Source organism: Poeciliopsis prolifica, unplaced genomic scaffold (assembly GCF_027474105.1).
Source record: "Poeciliopsis prolifica strain line A6 unplaced genomic scaffold, Auburn_PproV2 SCAFFOLD007, whole genome shotgun sequence".
Lineage (NCBI taxonomy): Eukaryota > Metazoa > Chordata > Actinopteri > Cyprinodontiformes > Poeciliidae > Poeciliopsis > Poeciliopsis prolifica.
In genome coordinates, this window is record NW_026562382.1 from 15,802,336 (window position 1) to 15,817,907 (window position 15,572).

The window sequence follows — 15,572 nt, forward strand, 5'->3', positions numbered from 1 at the left end:
AGTTAAATTATGAATTAATAATCTTAACTGCTACAAATCAAATAAAAGCCAAGCTCAAAGAACATTTCCTGAGTTTATTTATATAAAAATCAATTAGTTCTTCTCTCAACTCTTCAGGAAGGCTATTCACAGGACCAGGTATAATAATAATAATAATACTAACTGATGGGATTAATACTATAATTGTTTTTAAAACCCCATTAAAATCTAATGTAAAATATGGAGTCATCCAAATAGTTACCTGAGATTTATTTGCTTATTGTATTTAAAGAAAACCAGAAAGCGGAGCATTGCAGTTATCATCTGTAGATTGTAACTCCCAACTCAACATTTTCACTCACTCATGAAAATGTGCAATTGTACAACCATACATCTTTGAAAAGCGGAAGTGGAGCCTCCTGCACAACCAACAAAAATAGAGCAAGTAGCTTTTGGACGGTAAGTGAACAACAAAACACTCGTCTTTTCCAGCAGCCATTGTAGAGCGCATGCAGTGGTAAGACCAAATGTGCAGGAACTCTGCCTGGGTTGCTAGGTAACGGGCTGGGCTTCACTGGGGTTGCTCGGTGATGCTACATTCTGGAGCATCTTGAAATGGCTCATTTTGAGACACCAACTTATTGGCAAAAAAGCTGGATGTTTTTACGAAAGCACTTTGACTGTTTTTAGAAGCAGTGGAGACCCAAATAAAAGTGTACAGATGTGCAAAATGTGAGTTTTGCATAATAGGTCCCCTTTAAAAATATATATCAACCATGACAACCCATTGGTTGATTTTGTTGAAGACCATTGGGCTAATCTGATTAAATTTTTGACCATGGTTTTAAATTTTGCCATTTGAACTGAAAAGAGTTAAAAAGAATGGAAGTCAATACAAAGTCCTAATATGGTCATAAATACAAATGTGTGTGTACTTGAATATCTGCCTATGTAAATATGTAAAATAATGTTAAATACTGAATGGAAAGGGATTTATATAAATACAATTACTTATTTCATGTCACTAATTTTAATTAAAATTTTAATGTTTTGTAAAAAAAAAAAAAGTTTTTACTGACATTAAAGGGATTTTTCTGTCAAAACAGCCAAATTTTGTTGATCATGATTGATTTGTAAAAGCAAAAAAAAAAACTATATGTGGTGTAGATAAGTAAATAAACCTAAATGTAGATCCATGCAAATGTATTCATAACCCCTGGATTTTTTCCCCTAAGTGAAACATATTGCAACTAGAGTCCAGTTGTGTGCATGGAAAAATTGAAGCAAGCAGCATGATAAATCTATGCATGTAATCTAAATATTTTTGGGGCAGGTTTGAGGTTATGCAGCATCTAAAATAGTTTCCATTAAAGTTTTAACTTGACAAATCTGTAATCTGAACATATCTGTGGAAAGTCAATCTGATGCAATCAGTCTGGACATCAGGGATTGTTATGTTTATGAAGCCAAAGCATAAAAGTTTGCTTCCTGTTGTGACATGAAAACACAATGATTAAACCTCTGGGTCATTAGTCCGTTCTCTCTGTATTCCCTGGACATTAATTTAAATTTAATGCCCTGGGGCTGTTTTCCATGAAGATGTAACTGTGACTAAACTCCCTTTACCCCGCTGTGGGGTAGCTGACATTAGAGAGAATACGAAAAGGAAAAACAACTGATGTAAAGGTTGTGTTTTAGTATTAAAGAAAATAAAACGATTAAAAACAATTTTTATCTAAATAAACAATAAATGTGTAATTTATGAGCAAATCTGTGTCTAGGTACGTTTCCATTGACCATATAAGAAACACTGCAATTAAAAAAAACTCATATTGAATTAAAAGTTTTTGTGCTAGGGTGCGATGGCTTCGTTAGGCTGTTTCACAAAACTGCAATAGAAACACTTATTTTGCATCACATGACCAACAACTGGATGTTACTACTGGCAGAAACAACGAAGAAGACAACAGGAAGTAGCAGGAACATGATGACGCGGTGTGTTTGTTAATGACATGATTGACCAAACTTATTCATGTGTGATTTTAATTACCCAAAATATTTGATTCAAATCAATCCCAGAAGAGTGGACTGATCAAAAATATTGATAACATCGATAACAGTGTCAATGTGTCAGTGTCAATATCAGATCAATAATAGTATTGTAAGATCGATACTTTAATTTCAGACTTCCTCATAAAATTTTACTTTCGTTTTGTATTATTTTGTGTTTTCTCTACCTCAAAAAATATTTTGTTTTGATTTATTCTCAAACGGCTCTTGCACTTAATTTAGGAAAAATCATTTTAATATGTTTTTAAAGTATTTTGTAGAAACGTATAAACTTTGTCCAAATTCTGTCTGAATTTTGAGCAAAATAAACCAAAGGAAAATTCTCAAAAACACCAGAAGGTGAGAAGTTTGACTTCATATCAAACTTAAATAAAAAGTATTATCGGTATCAGTATTGCATTGTTTATCCATTTTTGTAACTAGTCAAATGTCTGCAGACGTGAATTAGAATATGCTGTAAAAAATGATTTTTATTTCTTCAATAAAGTTTATTGTTAGAAGTATTGCAACTCTAAATAAACTAAGTTCTAAGAAAAGTACATGGATCTCTGAACAATTCTCTTTTTAGTCTGACATTCAGTAAATATTTCTGGTAGTTATTGCTGATATAAAAAGTTTACTGTGATTTGATGACAAAAAATTTTGTCCTTTTGTACAGAGGACAAAACTTTGTCCTCTTACAAAGTTTTCCTAAAGGAAAATAATTTTAATGTGTTTTCAAAGTATTTTGTAGAAACGTATACACTTCATCCAAATTTCTGGAAAAATCTGGACAATTTTTCCAGAAATTTGGAAAAATGAAAAATATAGAAAATGATAATAAAAAATAGATAAAAAAGGAAATAAATATCAAGCAAAGAACTATTATTCTGCAGCAAATGTTTTGTAAAAATGTTTGAAATGTTTATTGCTATATTGATATTGTGTGAATGTGTTTTATTTTACGGTTGGAGAGCCGAAGGAACATTTCCATCTTTTTGGACTATAATTTTATTTTATCTTTCACTGCAGTTACAGAAGTTTTCTTATTTTTCATGCCACCTTTTTGAGTAATTATGCTCTGGAGATGAACTGAGCTCTGATTGGACTCAACAGGCGCTAAATGAAAGACTCACGCAGATGTTTTTCCTGGGCAGGCGGTGAATTGTTGAAGCCGGCACATCCCTTCATCTTCACAGTCTGCAGCACACGTTCATGGAAAAAGCATCTAGGATTGACAGAGACGTGTTCAGATGAACATAATGGTCAATGCAAGCATGATGGGTTCATTCACCTTGTTGGGATTTAAGGACAGTTCAGCAAAATACCGCCTGACCCTTTTTGCTCTAACCCTGCTGTGTTACATTGTGATTATATTTGTCAATGTGGCTCTTATTCTTACTATCCTACTAGAGGAAAAGCTTCACAAGCCCATGTACATCTTTCTGTGTAATCTGTGTTTTAACAGTCTTTATGGGACGGCGGCTTTTCACCCTAAATTTCTCTTCAATCTGTTGTCCAACACTTATGTCATTTCTTACGCTGGTTGCCTCCTGCAGGTTTTCTTCATCTACTCCTATGCAACAACAGACTTCTCCATTCTCGCTGTGATGTCTTATGAACGGTACTTGGCCATCTGCCGCCCTCTGGAGTATCACTCCATCATGACCAAAGAACGGGTCACTTTCTTGGTGTGTTTCTCCAGACTGGTGCCAATGATCTGCCAGTCTGCTGTCATGATCATGAGCTCCAAGCTGATTTTATGTGGCTTCCAGATAGAGAAACTATATTGTGAGAACTGGTCCTTTATTAAACTTTCATGTCATTCAACAACGTTGAATAATATAGTTGGATTTTTTGTCAAGCACGTGGCCGCAATACAATTCTGTATTGCGGCCACGCTCTCTTCATTTTATGCTCTTACTTTCAGTTGGTTACGTTTGCTTTGAAGTATCCGGAACGCAGGAGGAAGTTCCTGCAGACATGCATGCCGCATCTAATATGTCTGATTAACGTCATCGCCACGCTTCTTTTCGACGTCATGTACGCTCGATACGGATCGGATTCGGTGTCGCAGAGTCTGAAGAGCTTCATGGCGATCCAGTTCCTGATCCTCCCGCCGATGCTCAACCCGATCATCTACGGTTTGAATTTAACTCAGGTTCGCAACAGTTTCTTCAGATTGTGCAGGTACAAAAAGCAGGTGGAGGGGAGAGGATGAGGTTGGCCATATGTATGAAAATATTCATCGCATTTGCAACGCAACTTGTATGTTTTTTTTTCCTGACATTTCGTTACACCATGACTCAATATTTTACAAGAACTATCTGCAGAAATGGTAGAAAATGTTTATTATTAGCTATTTTATAGGAAACTTGTGTAATATTTTGTTTTAAAATTACAAACAACAAAAATAAAAATAAAAATCCAAGATTATATCAATATTTTTGAGTGTTGCTTTAATAATTTTTTGCTTCCATTACTGTTTCTTCTTGTTTGTTTGTTGTTTTCCAAATATTAACAATTTAAATGACATTGTTTAGCACGTTTCCAAAAATGATAAAGGATTAGTAAAACAGTTCAGTGTGTTTGCTTAATGTGGTTGAAAAAGTTTTAATGCCACAAAAGAAACGCATGAAAACTAAAAAGTTAAAAACAAAAAGGTAAATAATTTGTCAATTCTTTAACAAAACAGAACATTCTGATTTAAACATTTAATATTAACACCAAACACATTTTTATATTTTCTTTCTTCAGGTTAATTTGCTTAATTTAACACTTAACTAGTGAAACAACCCAGTTTTGTACCTTTGACCTCTAAGTTGTCATGGAAAAGGAAAAGTTGTTGCTCATTCAGTTTGGGACTCAAATTAAGTTAGCTTAGTTTGAGATAACTTAGTTTGAGTCCCTGATTTGTTTTTAGCTGGAAACAGTCTGATGTCCATTTTCTGGCCAAGTTTAATCTTATTATACAGTCAGAAAATCCAATTAAACTTTTGGTTTAAACAGATTTTAAGAGGCATCTGTACGTGTGAATCTAAATAAATAATTACAGTTCAATTAATTCAGTGATTGTAGTTACATCTTCTGATTCCATGTGCCGTCACTTTGCTGCTGGAACACTTGAGGAGCAATGAAGAAGGATTTATATTTTTATTTTAATTTTTTTCGTCAGAAAATGAAAACCCACATTATGGATTTACTTATTTAAATTCAGTTTATTATAAAATTTGAAACTAAAAGTATGTCTATTCACTGGATACTTGATTGGGTCTCTTTTGAATGAATTATTGCATCAGTGTGGCGTGCCATGGACTTAGTCAGCCTGTGGCTCTGCTGAGGTTTTAGAAAACCTTCAGACTGTTTATAAATATAAATATTTGGGTTAATATTTGCGTTATAGACTATAAACTATAACAGCTTATAGTCTGTTATTTTTTGGACTACAAGCTGCTAATTTTTTCTCACTCTTTGAACCATGCGGCTTTGTAGGTGCATCTTATAGTGAGGTGTGCTCTAGTCTGGAAAAGACGGTAATTTTCAAAAAGTGAATTTTGTATCATAGGTCCCCTTTAAACTCCCACCCAGCAGCCCCCAATAAAGTGGAAGAGGAAGGAGGCTCCCTTCAGATTCAGCTATAAATTCAAACCTTACGCCAACAGCAGTGCAGATCAGACATTCACTCAGTAGCCAGATGAATCAAACGTCTGTTGTAGTTCTTTTTTCACTCTCAGGTTTCAATGCAACTACCAGCTATACAGTCACATTATTCTCTCTTACTTTACTATGTTATTGTCTTATTTTACTGGTAAATGTTGCTCTCATTTTAACTATAATCTTCTACCAGAACCTGCATGAACCAATGTACTTTATTGTGTGTAACCTGTGTATTAATGCGCTTTATGGGACTGCAGGCTTTTATCCTAAGTTTATGTATGACCTGTTATCTGGAGCTCATATCATAACGTACGCAGGATGCTTCCTACAAATATATGTTGTTTATTCTTATGCAATGGTTGACTATTCTGTTTTGGCACTGATGGCTTATGACAGATACGTGGCTATATGCAGACCTCTGACCTACCACTCTGTGATGACTCGGCAGAGGACTGTTGCTTTAGTTTGTTTGTGTTGGACGGTTCCTCTGTGGTGTGAGCTGCTGGTTGTCAGCCTCACATCAGTGCTCAAGCTATGCGGTTCCCACATCGACAAGCTTTACTGCGAGAACTGGGCCGTTGTTAAACTTTCTTGTGGTTCGACAAAAGCAAACGACGTAGTTGGACTCATCGTTATTGCGTTTTATTTTGCTCATGTTCTCTACATCGGCTGGTCGTACGTTCAGCTTGTAAAGTCGGCGCTGAGCTCCAAAGAGAGCAGAGGAAAGTTTATCCAGACCTGCGTGCCACATCTCATGTGTCTATTCAACGTCACCACTGCTTTGCTCTTTGACCTCATGTACTCCAGGTACGGATCGACATCTGTGCCGCAGGGTTTAAGAAACTTCATGGCCGTGCAATTTCTCATAATTCCACCAGTTGTGAACCCAGTCATTTATGGGCTGATCCTCACAAAAATTAGGAGGAGGATGATGCTTTTGTGTGCAGTGACATACCAACGATTCCAACTAAAAGGGATTGTCTGAAACATGTTTCTCTTGCACCTACAATGAATGGTTTTTACAGGGTTCAAAAGTGTAAAAGTGTGTGAAAAAAAATCTAATTAGTTTGAATACTATGAATAACCAGGATCTATTATATCTGTTTTTGTAGTAAATTGCCCTGATTTGACTTTTTTTTTTTATTTCATTAGCTTTTGACACAATTAGAAAGATTATTTTATCTGTTGTGCTTTGCCTCTTTCATGTGTTTGTTTTATTTTGATCTTTTGTTTTCTATGTTTGTTCTGCACTTTCAGTTTTACTGCTTCAAAAGTGCTTATAAAAAAGGTGGCTTGGCTTAAATTGATGCTACACTAAGTAAATGAACTGCAATGAATTGCATTACAACATGCACTTTTGTTAAACGTATCAATCAGTTTGGTCTGATCAAAACTCAAAGATGAGTGCAACTTCACTGAGAAAATAAAAATATAAATTTTACAGCTTTTTGTTTCTCTAAATGTCTATACATCAAGGTTTTGGACGTGTTGTAGTTAAGCTGTCTGGTTCGGATGAAAACCATTGGTGATTCTTTGTTTTGAACTTATGAACAAAGACATTAAAGATCTAAAAAATGTGCTTTGGACTTTTATGAATACCAGATCTGAAGCTAGTGAGATTGTGGTGACACCCATAGTTCCTTAGCTACTCTGTTGAACCCTCGGTTTTAAGGGTCGTAAAAGTTATTCTAGTGTTGATACTGACTTGTTTTGTTCTTCCTCCTCTCCTTTTGAGAGGAGAGAGGAGGAGGGGAAAAAAAAGGGAACACTAAATACTGGAGATGGGACAATCACAAGAAGGGGTTAACTGTATTGATTAATATAACAAACTGAATAGATGATTGTGTACAGGTCAATATCATCTTATGTGAATGGACGAGATGTATATTTTCTATGTTGTTCCTTAATAAAAACTTGAATTAAAAAATAAATAAATAAATAAAATAAAATAAAATAAAAAATGTGCTTTAAAAATATTTATTAGTCTAGGTTCAAGAGTTTTTTTTTTAGCCAGATTTTAAAATGAAGCTAATCAAAGTTTATCCAGGTTCTCACTCAGCATCACGTGTCCTAATTTAACATACACTCAGTAAATCCCATTTTGCAAAATGCTTTATTTAAAATGTACAAAACAAAAGAAAAGTGCTTGGAAATTTTTACATTTACAAACTTAAATCGGGAAAATTATCAAATTAAAAAATTTAAATTGTGTTGGAAAACTTTTTTTTTAAGAAATGCTAAAAACAAAAATGTATTGCATTCATGTAAAGATATACATAAAAAACTACAATAGAACCGATTAGAGCTTATGTTTGTTCATTCAAAACGTAAACCTACGCGTTTGCTAAAATGATCACAAAAAAAAAAAAGATTTTATTCATATTAGATTTTTACACAAATGTACTTCTAATCATTGGGTCATTAAGTATTTTGTAGGGGGTTGTACTTTCTTGGTTGTAGAGTAAATGTCTTTCCTGACAACAATATGGTGTGAAACATGTATCTAGTTTCGAGGAAAGTATTGCAGCTTTAGGGGATGATACTTTTGGATTACAGCCCAACATACTATTCATGCTTTCTATGAACTTTGAGATCATTTCACAGGATCTTGGAGCGATTTTGGATTTTTCAAGGTTTATACCTAATACTTTGGTATTAACTTTCATGGGACTTTCCTGGAACCTACCAGAAACTTTAATTGAAGTGCTTTCCCATAATTTATGTGAGACTTTTATGTAAATTGTCAAGTACTTTAAGGTAATTTATTTGGACTTACCTGGTACTTTGATAGAACTTACCAGGGTTTTTAATTGGATTTTTTCAGAACCTACTAGATGCTTTCTTCAAACTTATGAGTTATTTTCATACCAATTTGCTTTCAATGTAAATGTCTTCTACTTTTTTGGAACATTGTAGATTCCACAAAGTTCTCCCATGGAGTCTTCACAAATGAAAATAGTAAAATATAAAAGTACTTTGTTTTCAGCTTACCAGGGACTTTCATGAGACTTTCCTGGATCGTACCAGGTAGCTTAGATTGAATTTATCACTTACTTTCATAGAAACTACCAGGTACAAACATATAGCCTACTATTTATTGTTAAGGAGTAGATGTTTTCTTCACCAGATACTTTCCTGGAATGTCCCTGAAATAACTGCCATCACTTTTGTTCCACTGTGAAGGAATAAAAGTAATTTCCTCTTTGTAGATTAAACAATAGTTCAGTGTGATGTTCCAGAAGTGGCTGCAGTGGGAAATAGTTTCCTTCAGGGAACATTGTGGCCAATATCAAGGTAATTATTACCCAATGGTTACTCTATGCTGCCCTGTGGGATCAAATCAGAATCAAACATCTTCAAAATCTACTTAAACTGCACAGGATAATCAAGAAAGACATAATATTTACAATATAAAAGCCAGAACATTAGTTCTTTTTAAATTGTGATTCAGTGTCACATAGGAGGTCCTCAGAGAGCGTTTTGTTGTTCCTGTGTCTAAAGTGTTTTGTGGTGTAACTATAGTGAAGGTGGTCAACAGGTCATTAACAGTCCTCAGAGAGTAATTAATCCAGTGAGTCATTTTGAGCCCTGAAGCACAATAACAAACTCTTTGACAAGTTACTTTCAGTTACAGAACAGATAATAGTAATATATTAACTAACTCTTAATTCATTTTAGTTATTGTTATTCAATTCAGTTTTGTAGTTTTATTTATTTTTTTCCTTTCTAGTTAGAGTTTTCAGATTAAAAGGAGATAAGTCAGATGTTTAAAATGTGGGATTTTATTCAATAACCTAACAATGATTGTTTTCTCACTAATGTTACTCTGATGCATTCACAGAACCGCTGCATTTAAATTTAAATACAAGTACACAAAGGTTGACTTTCTTTACCATGTGTCCAAATAAAGGCCTGGGGGCCAAATCCGGCCCGCCATAGCTTTTTATGTGGCCCTCTAGATGCCAAATTACATCAATCAGTTTCCCTTTTTTTTTTTTTGTTTTTTTACAATTACAGGAATTAACTCAAAGTCAATAGACCCCTGGAATTTTTTGAGCACTAATGCATAATTATAACTTTCTTTTTTTTTTTTTTTTTTTTGCAAAGATTCCTCAAAAATGGTCAAAAACATTTGGGTTAAGTGACTGCTACCTCCCACCTGTAGGTGGCAGTACTCCTTTAATTTTACCCTGCTGCCTCAGCCTTACTTGATGCCAAGTTATAATTGATACCACAAGTAACAAAAAGTCACATTTACTGTCATAAATAAGCGCAAATGCTTCTAAATTAGAATCTCAAAATCAGTGAGTTTAATTGTGAAAAATCACAAAAACAATCATAAAATCCTGGATGGAATGATCAGTGTGAAAAGACACCAAATATTATTATCAATATTCTTTAATTCCAATAAGTATGTAGGCAGTTTGACAGTTTCTTATTAATACATACTGAGACAACTTGCCCTAGAAAACATTCATGGTCTTGATACAGCCCAAAATAAAAATGAGTTTGATTACCCTGATCTCAAATTCAGGTTTTGATTTGGGGAAAAATGGAAAACCATTTATTTATTTTCTATGCAGTACTTTGTATTTACTTCACAGTTGTATCTAAGTTCAATTTAAACAGCTGATACGTAAGATGCCACATTAATCCAAATTAAAGTGTTGGTTTGTGTGCCAATTCTCCAGAGTAGAAAGAAGAGAATGACGTCTGAAGCCAGTCGATGATAAAGACTCATTCATTTCCTGTTATTTTCACAACTCTTCAGCTCTGACTGAAACAGACGATACTACTGATGTGTTGCCTAACTTATCCGGTGTTTTCTGTTAGTGTAAACTTGTTGGTTTTGAGGCATTGCTGAATTTGACGGGATGAAATGGAAAACATCTCCTTGCCGTTCTACTTCAACCTCACCATGTTTGTGAACATTGGAAATTACCGCTTTGCAGCTTTCACCTTCTGCTTGTTGCTCTATAGCTTCATCATCTGTGCCAATCTGCTGATGATCCTGGTGATTTCCCACTGCAGCGCTTTGCATCAACCCATGTATTTATTCATCGCCTTGTTATCAGTCAACTCTCTGTACGGTTCTGCTGGATTCTTCCCCAGGTTTCTCATGGACCTGCTCTCTGATGTCCATTTGATTTCTCAACTGGCTTGTTTTACTCAGATTTATGTTATCTACACGTACGGTTCAAATGAACTGACCATCCTGAGCATCATGGCGTATGACAGATACGTGGCTGTGTGTCATCCTTTACATTATCACAGAAAGATGACGACTAGAGCTGTTGTTCTGCTGTCGATTCTGGCCTGGATCTTTCCAGCTCTCAGTCTTACGGCAGTAATACTGATGTCTACCCGCCTCCCTCTGTGTGGTAATGAGATCCAGAAGGTGTTTTGTGCCAACTGGAATGTGGTGAAATTATCATGTGTCAGCACTGCTCTACATAATGTTCTAGGAATGCTTCTGACCATCACGACAGTCTTCCTCCCGCTCTTTTATGTGCTTTACACCTATTTAAGGATCCTAATTGCATGCTGGAAAAAATCGACGGAGTTCAAGGGTAAAGTGTTGCAGAGTTGCCTACCACATATTGTTTCTTTCATGATTTATTCTGTCGCTGGATTTTGCGATATTGCCTTGAGTCGATTCAACCTGGAGGAGATAAATCCATTTGTTGCTGTTATTTTATCCTTTGAATTTGTCGTCATCCCTCCAGTTCTGAATCCTCTTGTGTACGGCTTCAAGCTGCCAGATATCAGGAGGCACATTTTAGGTTTATTTCTCCATAAAAGATGACTATGTACATTAACCCAAACCTATTTCTACAACTGAAAAGATTGTGGTAAAGCATCAGGAAACAAAACGTAACGATAGATGATGGTTAAAATTTGGCCAGACCATCACAGGAAACCAATTTAATCCATTAATGATTCAGTTTATTTGACAATATTCTACCCTCCAGTTAATACAAACTCATATTTTTATGCACATATAATTAATATAAAAAGTCTACACACCCAGATAAACCGCTTGTTTTATTTTTTTTTTAATGTGACATACAGATATGAAAATAATTAAGAGTACACTGCATTGAACCCCATTGAAAACCTCCTGGTTATCCCACCAAATATTGATCTCTGAACTCTTCCTGAGTTAAAACGAAAGTATTGTTGTTTATAAATGAATATAAACTAATTTTCTTTGCATTATTTGAGGTCTGAAAGGACTGCATCTTTTATATTATTTTGACCGTTTCTTATTTTGTGCAAATAAATGTTAATTTTTTTTTCTTGGCATTTCAGACGTGTCAGTAGTTCATAGAATAAAAGAACATTTTACTCAAACATATACCTATAAAAAGTAAAATCAGAGAAACTTAACCAAAGTGGTCTCTTCATTTTTTTTCCAGAGTTCTTTATCCAGGTAAATCAGGAGTCTGTAACCTTCAATCACAACCATTTTTGCCCTTAATCCAGCTAAAAGCTCTGCTTTATCAGTACATTGAGTGAAGCATGGAAATCAATCGATGTCCAAACATAAAACTATTTAAAACATTGTTAAAGAGGATGGCCATCACTGCATATCAACATGACAAAAAACTTATGTTGTTAATGAAGCTGTCATATGTGGTGAATTTATTAAGAAATAATTTTAATATGTTAAAAGATGAGCCTGTGCGAATTGCATGCAATTATGAATGGATGACTGTATAAAAATCTGTTATACTGTCATAACTTATGTCATGCCAGTGCAGTTGGGTAGAAGCAACAGCTTCTTCAATCATCTCTCCAGGACTCAACAACACAGAGTGTTACAGAGTGTTGACAGAGACCTTAAACCCTAAGCCTCTGCCTGAACCAATCAAGCTGGACTGCATGTTGAACTATGGTTTGCCGTCATCCATCCAGGAATTAGCTTTGGTTCAAGAAAGACGAGTTTGGGTCACCAATATGCAGACAACCTCAGTTAGTAAAAGGGCCACTGCAATTAATTTTAAAACACAAATGGAAACCAAGCGACTCCTGGTACTTGAATCACATGGTTGAATAAAGAATGTCTCTGTAGAACATGAGACATCCAAACTCTGTACTTAATGAGGCAACAGTAACTACTGTTGTGGAAGATCTTTTTTGGGGGGGGATGGGGCGGGGTTCATCTCGAGTCACCTGATGCTTACGCCTTCTGTGAAACACGTCACTGCGCAGTGTGAACTCCTGGCAACATCACAGATGAAAAGAGTCAGGCTGCTGATTCAACTTGTAATGAGCAGAGGCATGTTGAACCCATCTGCTGTGATGGATAATGTTTCGGTGATTTCCATGTTTACTCTTTCAGGGTTCAGTGGCATATTCAGCCACAGAGTCACTCTCTTTCTGCTCACTTTGCTGTGTTATTGTGCGATTTGGTTGGTGAATCTGACAATCGTTGTGACAATTATCATGGATAAAAACCTCCATGAACCAATGTACATCTTCCTCTGTAATCTGTGCATCAATGGACTCTATGGGACTGCAGGATTTTATCCTAAATTCCTCCACGATCTCCTGTCCACCAGACATTTAATCTCTGTTCCTGGATGTTTTCTGCAGGGATATATGATTCACTCCTCAGCCGGCGCTGACTTATCTTTGCTCGCTTTAATGGCTTATGACAGATACGTGGCTATATGTCGTCCTCTAGTGTACCACTCAATGATGAATACAAAAAGGGTTGGTGTTTATGTATTTTGTGCTTGGATTATTCCATTTTCTCTCATGTTTATCAGCACTGGCACAACAGTAACATCAAGGTTCTGTGGATCCCACATACCAAAGATATACTGCATCAACTTTTTGATTTCTAAACTGGCTTGTTCTGCCTCAATAGCTCAGGTTGTTGTTCCTGCTTTTAATTACACTTTTTATTTTGGCTATGCAGTTTTCATTGTGTGGACTTATGTTTTTCTGGTCAGATCCTGCCAATCATCCAAAGAGAACAGAAGTAAATTCATGCAGACGTGTGTGCCACATTTATTCACTTTGATAACTGTTGTTGGATCGTTGCTGTTTGATTTGTTGTACATGAGATTTGGCTTAGAGGAGTTCTCAGAAAATGTGAAAAATTTCATGTCGATGGAGATTCTTATCGTTCCACCAGTGATAAATCCCCTGATCTACGGTTTCAGACTGACTCGGTTAAGGAAAAGAGTCTCACATGTTATTTGCTGCCGAGGTTCAGAGTTTAGATAAAACTCATCATACAAGTCTAGTAAGTCTGTGATGTAAAATTTCATGAATAGCATTTTACAGTAAATGTAATTAGTTTAATTTCTTTTTTATTATATGCTGGTATTTTATACAGATATTTAAAGCTTTTAGTAAATTTGTAAATTATCACTGCAAGTAATCTGGCTTTCTTGTCTGTCTATTCTAAATGCTAAAAGTCATGGACATCTTACCTGGTAGATGCTGTGGTTAATTTTGTGCCTAAAATAGGTCTGGACTTTAAAAATTTAAATGAATAATTATTAAAATATTTTAGAAAGCTTATACTATGTAAATATCCATTTATCAACAAGCTTTTTGACGATACAAATTTTATGAATGGGTGCAGAAAAGAAGAGCATTAGACTTTCTCAATGTCGGTCATTTTGACTGATGGCGTCAACAAAATCTAGTCATAATTCATTCTTACCATTAAGTGCTTTTTGTCTGGAATAAAAGAAAAACATTTACTCACTGGGATGCCAGTACCTGCAGAAAAAAGAAAACCACTAATAAATTATATCATTACACTTAAATTATGAGCTATTCATCTCACAACCTCCTGGTTGAATGAACCGTTTGTTTGTGATGTCTCAGGGTTTTCATGATGATCTGGAAGATGAATACGCTGCACTGGACACCGGAATTATAAGCTAAAGGTCAGCCAAACTTTTTAAAGGTGGGAACATTTCTTCAATTGAAGCGATCAGAAGTCATCAAGACTCTGAGCGATAGGATTTCCTGAAATCCCCTCACAATAGGCCTTCCCTATCGCGGATAGGCTCTCCTATCTGCATTGAATATGAGAATCCGCAATGAATATGCGCAAATTCTCATATTCATCTTTTTGCTTTTCTTCAGGTACAGCCCACCTTTAGTGCACCTACAAAAAAGAGCCTGCAAAATTTGACTGTGGCATACAATGATAATACCAATACTGACTCTCAAAGCACAGTAGCACAATCATCATGGTTGTCTTTAGAGGCTAGGCCCGGCAGTGCAAAAAGGCCTTTGTCCTCTGGCCCCTGTTGTGTTTGCACTCTCCTGCCTTCAAAGAGGGAAGGATCATCATTTCAAGCAAATTCCTGCTGAAGCTGCCAACAGAATCTCCCCAGAGACAGTAAATCACTTTTCCATTCGTTGTTGTACTGTCCAGCTCCTTCTGTAACCAATGAAGCTGAGTAAAAGAGTGAGCTTTGCTTTACCTTCTAATTAAACCATTAAAAATATTTCTAATCTGAATATCATCTCCAGTTTGAACTCGCGTTTGGTGCAGCTGAGCCACAGCAGTGGCTTGTGGGAATTCCCCCATAAGATCAGAAAAAGCCCTCATTCAGTCTTGCCAACTTCTGATCGCTTCATTTGGAGAAATGCTACCCGATTTACAAAGTTTGGCTGAAGTGGTGCTTATACTTCCAGTGTTCAGTGTAGCAGAAAACGCAGATTTTTATATTCATCTTTTTGCTGGTTTTAAGAAACAGCCCATCCTTGGCACAACTACAAAAAGAAAACCCTGCAGAAGATAACTGTAGCAAACAATGATTCTCTGAGAAAACTAATACTGACTCCCAAAGCACAGTAGCAGTCATAATGTTTGTCAATTGTGGTGTTAGAAGAATAGAAGAAATGGATTG

General features: G+C 35.6%; 4 protein-coding genes across 4 annotated transcripts; all 4 read left to right on the forward strand.

Moving 5' to 3' along the window:
- Positions 1-3,290: 3,290 nt before the first annotated feature.
- LOC129361226 (olfactory receptor 6N2-like) lies at positions 3,291-4,249 on the forward strand. The gene is made up of 2 exons (XM_055031972.1): positions 3,291-3,829; positions 3,877-4,249. Exons 1-2 carry the CDS (start codon positions 3,291-3,293, stop codon positions 4,247-4,249), a joined length of 912 nt encoding a protein of 303 aa, XP_054887947.1.
- Positions 4,250-5,722: 1,473 nt separating this feature from the next.
- Positions 5,723-6,670, forward strand: LOC129360944 (olfactory receptor 4E1-like). The gene has a single exon (XM_055031476.1). The coding sequence runs from the start codon at positions 5,723-5,725 to the stop codon at positions 6,668-6,670; it is 948 nt and encodes a 315-aa protein (XP_054887451.1).
- Positions 6,671-10,564: 3,894 nt separating this feature from the next.
- Positions 10,565-11,491, forward strand: or64a1 (odorant receptor, family 64, subfamily A, member 1). Its single transcript, XM_055031478.1, has one exon. The coding sequence runs from the start codon at positions 10,565-10,567 to the stop codon at positions 11,489-11,491; it is 927 nt and encodes a 308-aa protein (XP_054887453.1).
- Positions 11,492-12,990: 1,499 nt separating this feature from the next.
- On the forward strand, positions 12,991-13,923 carry LOC129361227 (olfactory receptor 4P4-like). Its single transcript, XM_055031973.1, has one exon. It carries the CDS (start codon positions 12,991-12,993, stop codon positions 13,921-13,923), a length of 933 nt encoding a protein of 310 aa, XP_054887948.1.
- Positions 13,924-15,572: the final 1,649 nt, after the last annotated feature.

Excerpts from the sequence above, each read along its gene's own strand:
- LOC129361226 (XM_055031972.1), top strand. The coding sequence starts at position 3,291 with ATGGTCAATGCAAGCATGATGGGTTCATTCACCTTGTTGGGATTTAAG. Across the intron at positions 3,830-3,876 it reads AAACTATATTGTGAGAACTG|TTGGATTTTTTGTCAAGCAC; the intron begins GTCCTTTATTAA and ends TGAATAATATAG.
- LOC129360944 (XM_055031476.1), top strand. The coding sequence starts at position 5,723 with ATGAATCAAACGTCTGTTGTAGTTCTTTTTTCACTCTCAGGTTTCAAT.
- or64a1 (XM_055031478.1), top strand. The coding sequence starts at position 10,565 with ATGGAAAACATCTCCTTGCCGTTCTACTTCAACCTCACCATGTTTGTG.
- LOC129361227 (XM_055031973.1), top strand. The coding sequence starts at position 12,991 with ATGGATAATGTTTCGGTGATTTCCATGTTTACTCTTTCAGGGTTCAGT.